The sequence below is a fragment of the Chrysochloris asiatica genome, unplaced genomic scaffold, assembly GCF_000296735.1.
Source record: "Chrysochloris asiatica unplaced genomic scaffold, ChrAsi1.0 scaffold00007, whole genome shotgun sequence".
NCBI classification, from domain to species: domain Eukaryota; kingdom Metazoa; phylum Chordata; class Mammalia; order Afrosoricida; family Chrysochloridae; genus Chrysochloris; species Chrysochloris asiatica.
This window is the reverse complement of record NW_006408525.1, coordinates 32,188,354-32,198,420: the sequence shown is the minus strand read 5'-3', so window position 1 is coordinate 32,198,420 and position 10,067 is coordinate 32,188,354. Positions and strand designations below refer to the sequence as shown.

Sequence of the window (10,067 nt, the reverse complement as noted above, 5' to 3'; positions counted from 1 at the left end):
GTTCCGACTCGATGGCACCTGACAACAACAGCATGGTGAGGGTGTGACATGGAAGACTGCTGTCAGAATCCTACCTGGAAAAACTAGAGGGTAAGAGTCCGTGGCAGAGGAAAAGGAATCCTGCAGCCCAGCAACTGGTCAAGGGACCAAAGTTTATCTGGGCAAAGAATGCCCACACGTTTCCCAAGGGAAAGCCTCGGGCCACCTGAGATCATGCGGCACAAACAGGAACAAGCTGACCACAACCAAGTTGAAGATGGAGGTAGATCTCCAGGGGCTAAAAAGAGAATGCATTTCTGCTGGAATAAGTGCAGATGAACGGACCTTCTGGTGAGGATCACTAGAGATGGTGATGGAGTTGGAGAAAGAGTCTGGAAGAATTCACAAACAGTTCCTCGGAGACAAAGAGTCAACTTTAAACTTAGTAACTAAGTGCGGAGACTATGAACTCCCAGCAGTGTGGATTCATGGGAGCGTTCCAGTTGCCCACCCCCAGCCTGAAGGGGAGGGGTTAGGAGTTCCACTGCTTCATGGGGCTGCACATTCTAATGAGCATTTTCAGACTGTGCTTTGTGACTTATGAAGACTAAAGGTAACTGAGGAGTCACCATAAAGTCCAGAATTAGCCTAGGCAGAAGGCTTTCCACCACTGGATAAATTATAAAGGGACAGTGGGAGACAAAAATAAAGGGACTCATGCTCTCACCCCTATGAGTCCATTCCACAGCCTTAAGTGCTCTTCAGGCTCCAGGGGAGGCCCTGCCAGGTGTCAAGAACATCCTCCTCCATCCATCTCAGAAGACAGTATTCATTGCCATCTCAACAAGTAGAAATGGACTTGGAAGGAGTTGGAGGTGGTGCTGCTTAGCCCTCTGTATCCTCAGCACAGAAAATGCTGCAGGCTTCCCAACTGAGCATGTGTTTTTAGGGCAGAAAGATAAACTCCTGAGCCAGGATAACTTCCTCCTCTCCGGTGCTGGTGAAATTCTGTCAAGACCTCTTCTACATTTCGGGCACTTTTTGAATCACCACGTCAACGCTGGAACATTTACACGGGCCCAGGAGAGGGGACATTCAGGGAGTGACAGTGAGAACACTAGTTGGTACTGGCCACTCCTTCAAAGACCTGTGTCTGGCATCCTCGGCCCAGGCTGGGCAGCTCTGGAGGGAATCTGGCAGTCCTGAGACCAGTGGCCCCATTGGACCATTCCTCACCATCTGTGTTGCCGGAACAGTCTTGTTGCACCTGCTTTATACAGATCTATTTGCAAAAGTGACACAATCCCAAAAAAGAATGCTAGGCTACAAACAGTTCTATGTAATAAAGATAGAAAAACAAAGTAAGCCCACTGCCATCGAGTCCATTCCAATTTATACCGACTCTATATAGGCTTTCTGAGATTGCAGATCTTTATGGGAGCAGACAGTCTACTCTTTTTCCCATGGAGTGGCTGCGGATATGGATAGCTGACCTGGAAGTTAGCAGTCCAGTGCTTATCCTACAATGCCACCAGGACTCCTCAGTAGAGTTAGAGGGACACTTAATATCCTCAGAAGGCGTGCTCAGTCCCTGGACCCTGCAGCCTGCTCAGGTGCTCCTAGGGAAACTGACCACCCCCCGGCCCCCGGGAGGCAGAGTCTGAGCAGAAGGGTGGACTGATCTTAGGTGTGAAGATAACAGGGGTCTGCCACCAGTCTTCCTCAGAGAACAGAGACCTCCGGAACTCATGTTCTGACCGAGAGGAGAGGAGAAGCCAAAAGAAATCAAAGCACTGTGGATTAATGCACCAGACTGCAAAGTCATTTGAACTGTAAGATTGGAGGTTCAAGTTCACCAGTCGTTCTTTGGAAACCCTATACAGGGTTGCTATGGGTCAGAACCGACTCGACGGCACTTAACAACAACAACAACTACCATCAAGTCTATTCTGACTTATAGTGGCCTTATAGGGCAAGGTAGAACTATTCCTTAGGGTTTCCAAGACTGTAAATCTTTGTGGGAACAGATAGCTTCATCTTTCTCCCACAGAGCAGCTGGTAGGTTTGAACCTCAGACTTTGCAGAGAATCTCAATCCCACTCCATCTCAATTCTGACTAGGGTTTCCAACACTGGAAATTGTTGCCCTTGGGGCAGCTGGTGGTTTTGAACCACAGACCCTGTGGTTAGCAGCCCAACGTTTCATTCACTACACCCCTAGAGCTCCTGGCTTCAGGAGGCCCGTTGGGTCACAGAACCATCAGTAGACAAAGCTCCTCACAACCTGAGTTGGGTCCCGCCCACATTCCTGCCTCACTTGGAGACTTGGATAATCCCTTCTCACATCCCTGGCAGCCAGGGCACCCAGCAGGGCCTCCACCATCAACAGAGGAGCCCTTGGGCCCACAGCTCTCCTGGGGAGTCACCCTCACCTGTGGTTCCTTCTGGGATCTCCGTGTGGGGCTGCTTGCCTGATGCTCTCTCATCCACTAGGGGCGTTGTCACGTCTGGAAACCGCCAAGAAACACCTTAGAGGGGCTGAGATAAGCCACACCAAGCCCCTCACCTTTGCTTCTTGTGCAGAGCAGTGGGGGAGAGGGGGAGAAGGAGGGGACTCAGCCGCATGCCAAAAAGCAACCCCACAAAGCAGGGCTCCAAGCCTGACCTGCCTGATACCTCCCTGGTTGTTGTTAAGTGCCGCTAAGTCAGTTCCGACTCACGGCGACTCTGTAGAGGGTTTCTAAGGAGCAGCTGATGGATTTGAACTGCCGCCTTGTGGTTCAAACCGACCTTACGGTCCAGTGCTTATCCTTACAGTCCAGTGTTTATCCCATAGTGCCACGCATCAATACTTGATTTGAGCGGCACTGGCTCACAAAGTGCCCAGCCCATCCGCCAGGAAAGCTGGGGACCAGAGAAGACTGCTGAGGATGGGCCCCAGGATGTTTACATAAGAGAGATGGAAAAGCAGTTGACCACACACATCTGTTAGGTTTTCAGGCCCAGCAAGAGCCTAGAGTGTTTCATTCTGTTGTGCATAAGGTCCCTAGAGTCACTACTGGCTTGAAGGACATGATAGCACCTCACAACAAGAGGGCAGACTTGGCCCTAGGGCAGTACAGGAAGTGGGCTAGCGAGGGGAGCCTAGGCTTTACTGTCTGCCTTCTGGCAAGTCCTTTGGCCTCTCTAAGCCTCAGTTCCCTCATCTGCATAATGGGAGTGTCACCTCCAAGGTTTCTTCCAGCTTGGACACTCATCTCATCCTGAACCCATGGCCTATGACTCAGAAACAGAGCCCCCTGCGTGGCAATGGGCAGGCCCTGTCTTGTCCAGCGTCGGGCACTTGGCGCCAGGCCTGCAGATGGGTCTGCCTTCACAGTGCAGGCAGGAAGGTGAAGATCTCCCACCAGAAGTTACTGCCAACCTCTCTCCAGGTGAACACCTCCAAGTCAGCACTGCTCCCTGAGCCATACCCTGGCACGCACCCAGACTGCTCCTGGCAAACATAGCAATTGTCAGCTTGGACACCCTTCCAATAGCCTAAGTCAGTTAAGTCACGTCCATCTTAATTAAGGTCACCTCAGGTGCAGGTGGAGCAAAGCCCAATCCAGGAGGGTCCTTCCCTGTGGGGTGGGAGCAATGCTCTCCAATATCTGTGGTCTGCAGTGTGGTGAGTGTGGGAAGACTTGATTGGAAGATTCTTCTTCCAGAATAATGCTGAAAACTCTGATTGGGGAGGCAGGCACAAGATCTGGAAGCAGGGTTTCAAGACTTTCTCAGAGTGGTAGGCAACTTGCAAAACTGTCTTGATATCAGCAGGAAATGCCTTGCATCTCCTGCTCTAAGAAGGCGAGCAGAATTTGACCTGATATTCTCCTCACCAAGCTAAGAACCTCAGGGTGAGAGGCACGTCCTCCACTCTACCAAGTGACTGGCTGCATAAACAGAAACTTGAGGAAATGCTGGAGTCAGGTTCTCACCCCAGGACACAGCTCGCAAAGTAACAGGCAGGGCCTTGGGAAGTGCTGAGAATGGAACCTTGGACCCTGATGGGGAGGAGGGACAGATACAGCAGACTGGGTACTCAAACTCAAAAAATCTCCCTGCCATCAAGTCAGTTCCAACCCATAGCGACTCTGTATAGGGTTTCCAAGGTTGTACATCTTTATAGGAGCAGAAAGTCTCATACTTCTCCTACAGAGCAGCTGGTGGGTTTGAACTGTCAACCTTGCACTTAGCAATCCAGTGCTTATCCTTCAGTGTGCCACCAGAGCTATTTAAAAAGCCATTTTCAATTTCTTACTTGATTTCTTCTACGGAAGAGGTTAGAAAGCAATATGCTTTGTGTCAGCCTTCCTTGTAGCTACTTCTGGCCAATAAGACAGAAGTGAAAGTCTGGCTAGAAAGCCTTGCTTTCCGAAAAAAGGGGGCGGGAACATATTGGTTATCAGGGTCATTTTGATCACTTTCCTTTGCTACTTTCTTCCTTCTTGAAAGGTAGATGTGATGTCTGGAAGTGCAGCAGTCATTTTGGAGCCATGAGTGAAAAAATCCAACTAAGATGGTAGAAGACGACAACAGAAAGGCATCAGTGACCCTGGGAGCTATTAGGTCCAGTTATCTGACTGTGTGAGACAACTCTCCTTAAACATATGCCAGTCGGCTGGGTTTTTGTTACCTGCAGCCAAACTCAGTCTTGGGAAGACGGAAACAAAGGAAAGTAGTCAAAATCAGGACCAAAAATACTTTAGGAAACACCTGAGGAGATTTTTAATGCTCGGGACACCAAATGTCTGGAGAGGGCAGGTTGGAAGAAGGGTTGAACAAACACCATGATCAAAGTCCACAGGCCCAGGCCAAGCTCAGAGGTCAGAAATGAAAAAATAACAAAACTGCTCTGAGGGTGTAGGCTTGGACACACGCACAGACCTGTCCCTTCCCTCAGTCAAAATGCTGCTCTGAGATGTGGGGGCACATGAAGGAAGAGCTGGAGGGCTCCTGATGGCATTCCGGAAGGATGATGGGGGCTTAGTGGAACTGTGCTTGGGGCCTGCTCTGCCATCAATCCCAGCCTCTCCAGGGATGGCTGCCTCTAGAACACAGACACATAGAGGGTGCTCCCCACCCCCCTTCCCCCGGCTCCATGAGCGTGGCATGAAAGATGGGCTGGGTCCCTGCAACACCCTGGGACCTGACCCCCAGCCTGCAAAGCAGAGCAAGCACATCTCTTGGCCAGAGCAGGAGGCAGCAGCAAACGCAGCCATGTAGGGTGGCATGTATGGGCTCAAAGCGCAGCTAAGCACAGGCTGGAGACATGAGGGTGCTGTTTGAGTGAAGCAATGTGAGGAGGGAGGCCCCACCTTCGGCCGTCGGCGTACTCTTAGCAGAGGTCTCTGAGCCTGGTTCCTCAGCTCCATCATCGGTGGAGGTCTGCAGGGGAGAGTCTGGAACATACACAGTGAGCCCCTCAGAATGACTGCCTCTCCCCACCCCTCCTTTCAGCCTCAGGAGGAACTCGGGAAGCAAAGTCTTTTGGAGTTGAAAATGACCCATTGCGGAGCCGGATGGATGAAATGACCACAAAGGGGATGGACTACGTTCCCACCCAACAGATGTGCCTCCACACCAGGACCATCAGGCTAAGATGCAGGGGCTGTGTGTTTGCTCCTGGGTAAGAAGAGAAATTGCCTTTGAATCGGCTAGCGGTTCTAAACCAGAGAGAGGCTGTTACATTGACCACCAGGAGCAGAGAACTGCAAATTCAGCCACACTGGAACCTGCTGCTCTGTCTTTCCTTATTGGAGATTTTAATCCCAGATCTTAGGCCCTCATTAGTGACAGACAGACACTTGGAAAGACACTCAGTGATCCAACTCCTTCCTCTGAGAAGGAATCTGCTCAGGGCAGGTCCACTGCCTACTGCTAAATGGGCACTTGGACTTCACTCGATTCCTTTCATAGTGAGATCTCCCAGGATTGAGAAATAAGCCATGAGTCCTATTTGAAACATCAGCTGTGGTTGTCTACAAGAAAACTACGTTCAGAACTCCAATGTTGACATCCACACTTTCTACCATCCACATCATTGGTAAGGTGGATTTGTTGGCTTAATGAAATCTGTTTCCTTCGCATGCAAGGAGTGAACTGTCCCTCCCCCTGTGGCATCCTGGCCACCAGGGATAGATCTGTCTTGGCAAGTATTCCAAGGCTTGGAAAGTCAAGGTCTTAAAAATCAAGGTCAATACTTCTTGAGCATCCATTGTATAGAGTCAAGTGGTCAGAAGGAACCAAATGTCACCTAGAGCACACAGTCTAATGCAGAAAAAGGATAAACACAGAGTCAAAGACTCTAGCAGCCACATGTACCAGTGCTGGGCCAGGCTAGTTAAAGAGTGTTCTCTTGAAAGTCTCCTGATGGGTAGACGGGGTTTCAGTCTAGAGAGCACAGGACCCAGGGTCAAGATGTCTAGGTTCTAGTCCCAGTTTCACCTCTTATTTCTTAAGCTTCCTTATTTATAGAATGGGTGGATGGCAGCTGCAGCTGTTGGGAGGATCCCATGAGGGAGCATTGGCAGAAATACCTGGCAAACCATATGGGTTTATGTCTGTGGATCCAGTTCTCATGGAGGTGAAGGAACCAAGCATTTACAGGGGGCAATCTTGGGCTTCCTGCTCCAGTTCACTCCCACCTGGACTACCTTCAGGAGATCCTCACAGTAAGTCATGGCTCAGACTGGGTGGATGGATGGATGATGGGTGGTCAGCTGGTTACTTGAAGCATTCCTGTCAGTTTTGGAGCCTTTGTCAGGACCTTCCAGCCATCTCCTTGGCCTCAGCTCCCCTTGCCTGATCCTTCTCACCCTCACCTCACCATCTCTATTCCCCCGTCCTTTGTCCTCTAGGCTCAGTCCTGCCCTCACTCTTCTCCAAAGCAGCCCTGTGTCTTTTGACTGCATCTCAGCCTCCAGGTCAATATTCCTCTGATCTTAGCCCAATGGACTCATGTCTTCACATAAGAGCTGTTTTCCTCTGCTACCTCATTGTCCTGAAGTGTGGAAGGCTCCTAGGAGTATAGAGTACAGCCTCCGGAGTCAGGCAGGTGGAGGCTTGAGTCCTGTGGGACTCTGGGCCAGTTGCCTTACCTTTCACAGGGCTGCTGTGAGCATGAAGCTGTGCAAAGCTTATTCAGAGCCCACAGAACTATGCCTGGCCTGTAATAAGTCCTGAGTAAATGATAGCAGCAATTACTATTATTACTGTGTCATTATTAACCCACCCAGTGTTGTACTGCTCACTAACAGGAACTTGAGTCTTTTTTGATGATGCCAATAATGGCGGTGTTGAATGGGAATCCCTGGGGGTTTCTGGGTAGGTAACTGATCACACAACCAGATGGACAGACGGGCTCTGGCCACCTAAGGAAAAGTCAACCCATATGAGATGGATACCCATTAAGTACGGGACAAAGAGGACAAACGCCCCTTTGTGGCTCCACAGTGTCTGTTTTCCCCTCCCTCCCCAGTCACAGAGCCCCAATTGGATCCAGGATGGCACCGCGCCCAGTTAAAAGGGCAGCTCTTCCAGCCTCCCATGCAGGCAGAAGTGGCTGATGGGACTTTAGAGGAAGTGGCTGGATTGGACATTCAGAGAAGATGGGAAAAGAAGGTCACTCAGCTGGGAGGAGCCCTCTTTGTGTCTGTTCCCCTCCTTCGTTTTCCAGAGGCCTCTATGGACCACGAGATGCCTGGAAGATGGGCATCACACACTCAGAACAGCAAAGACAAAGACGGGCAGAGAGTGAGCACCCCCCACCAACCACAAGGAACCTCACAGCAGCCCTGTTATCTCTGGACTTCAACTACGTGGGAGGAGATAAGGCCCTTTGTCTTGTGGATACCTCTATTTTTTATATGTTGTTGTTAAGTTCTGTCAAGTAGAGTACGTAGTCAGACATATATCAAGGTGACAAAGCATCTGTGAATGCTGGGGGAGGGGCAGGTCTGGAAGGTTCTGTCCGGCCCTAATTGGGGGGCCAGGTTCATGGTGTTATTTCTCTTCCTTCCTTCCTCTGTCACATCTGAGGGACTGCTGGCTGTTCTGTCTTCCCTTCCTGCTTGCTCCTTCACTCTCTGAGAAGCTGTCCTCCCCACCCTGTCACTAAACATCTCTGGGCTGAGTTCCCCAAGACTGTCCAGAATCCCGACGTCACTCTCAGCTTGGGTCCTCGGGTGACCTTGCGGGTGGGTCTTGAACTCATCCCCTCTCTGCCTCTCCTTCCCTACCTGCTCCTCCTACTGCCTTCATTTCTGTATTTTAATTATTATGTGCTTAAAAAAGTTTGCTCTTTTATACAAAATGCCACCATTTTGCTATACTTCTGATCTCAAAGTCATCTTCTCAGGACCCCTAAACAGATTGGGGACTTCCTGGCTCCTTGCCATTGGACACGCTCATTCTCCTCATCTGAATCACCCCCAGCCCTACCCACCCCTCCTGAAGTGTCAAGTGGGACTCCCAGAATCCTGTTCAAACCTGCCCAAACTCTTCCCTTGAGCTCCGCCAGCAGCACATGTCTCCACCACACACGGTACCCACCTTCTGCCACATCCCCCAGCATCCTCATCCTGCTTTCCAGCCTATTAGCTCTGGAGGCACAGAACCTTGCCCTATATTCCCAGCTGTACCTGACCCCAAGCCTGGCCTGCAGCAGTACTCAATTTGTTAAAATAAATGCCTGAAAGCAGAGGCCAAAACACTTTCTGCCAAAAACCTGAGAGTAAATGCTTAGGCTTTGTGGTCCATAGGTCTCTATCGCAGCTACTCAACTCTGCCATTGCAGCTCGAGAGTAACCACAGACAGTACGTAAAGAAATGAACATGGCTGTGTTCCAATAAAGCCTATTTATGGATACTAACATCTGAATTTCATATCATTGTCACTTGTTATGAAATAGTCTTCTTCTTTTGATTCTCCTGCCCTCCACCCCAACCATATGACAAAGTAAAACCCATTCTCAGTTCAAGAGCTGGACGTATGCAAGCTGGGAGTGTCCTGTGGGCTGACCGTAGCCTTAAGGAGTGGTGACTCTTGCCCGTTGGGAGATGACAGGATGAAGGTGGAGGGTGTAAAGGTCAAGAGGCCTGCCGATGGTGCGCAGTCCAGGTTTGTGGTGGGAAATCTGGACCAGGTCATGGAGGGTCAGATCCCAGGTGATGTGTAGGGACATGGTGAAGGGCTGACTGGGCCATCTGTTGGCTAGTTGGTGGTGATGTTGCTGACAGCAGTGGAGAACCAGGAATGGTCCAACGCGTCGGGAGCAAGGAGCAGGGTTGTGACTCGTTAGGTTTCAGGGTGGCCTGAACACTCAGTAGTTGGTTGGGGACACATGTCACCTCAGTTAGAGATTGAGGTGTCACTGTGCCTGGACAAAGCCATAACTGTGAGGCTGGAGAACACTTCGGAGCTAGGGACTGTAGGAGGAGGACCCTGAAGAGCAGGGGAAGGCTGAGTGGTGGGTAAAGAAGCTGCTGGAATGCCTGGAAGGCCACAGCACAGGGGATACTTATCTGAACTGCCCATAAGCTGTGTTCTGAGCAAGATTCAGAGCTGCCAGGGGCTCTGACAGACCAAGGACCCCACCAGGGCCTCCACCACACCCACGCCCAGAAGTTCGAGCCAGGGATAAGATGCCAGAGAGGCCCCAGGGGGCTCCACAAAAGCCTCTACAGCTGGGGTGGGGGTAGCCTTAGAGTCAGTTTCTGGACTAGGTTCTATGCTTATCTGAGATAAGCAGGCAGGTGATGTCCATTTACACTGTGAGCTCAGATGTCCTTCACCCAAACACAAGGCCCTGCCGCGCCCACCCAGCATAAGAGCAGTGAACTCTCAGCCAGCTTCCAGCAGCCACACAGGCCTTAATTCTGGAGCTTGCAGGAAAGTTGGTAAGAAAACCTGCAAACTGCCTCAAGAAGGCTTGAGACACATGGTTACAGAGCATTGTGCCGACAGTCTTTCAGGTTTGTTTCATTAGCCACCTTAACTGCTAGGTGTCAGACATATCCAGGTGACAAATATATGGACAAGAAGAT

At 50.6% G+C, this 10,067-nt stretch overlaps 1 protein-coding gene across 8 annotated transcripts in view; it reads right to left on the bottom strand.

The window, feature by feature from the left end:
* Nucleotides 1-10,067, bottom strand: part of MAPT (microtubule-associated protein tau) — a 67,387-nt gene that overhangs the window by 52,896 nt on the left and 4,424 nt on the right. For 4 of the 8 annotated variants that reach the window (XM_006833539.1, XM_006833540.1, XM_006833541.1 and 1 more), the window contains exons 2-3: nucleotides 5,339-5,422; nucleotides 2,411-2,485 (exon numbers count right to left, since the gene is read on the bottom strand). The exons of 2 other annotated variants lie outside the window; for them this stretch is intronic. In XM_006833539.1, the coding sequence (XP_006833602.1) occupies nucleotides 2,411-2,485; nucleotides 5,339-5,422 (159 nt within the window). The remainder of the gene's footprint in view (nucleotides 1-2,410; nucleotides 2,486-5,338; nucleotides 5,423-10,067) is intronic. 2 more of the 8 variants (XM_006833542.1, XM_006833545.1) reach the window with 1 other exon arrangement.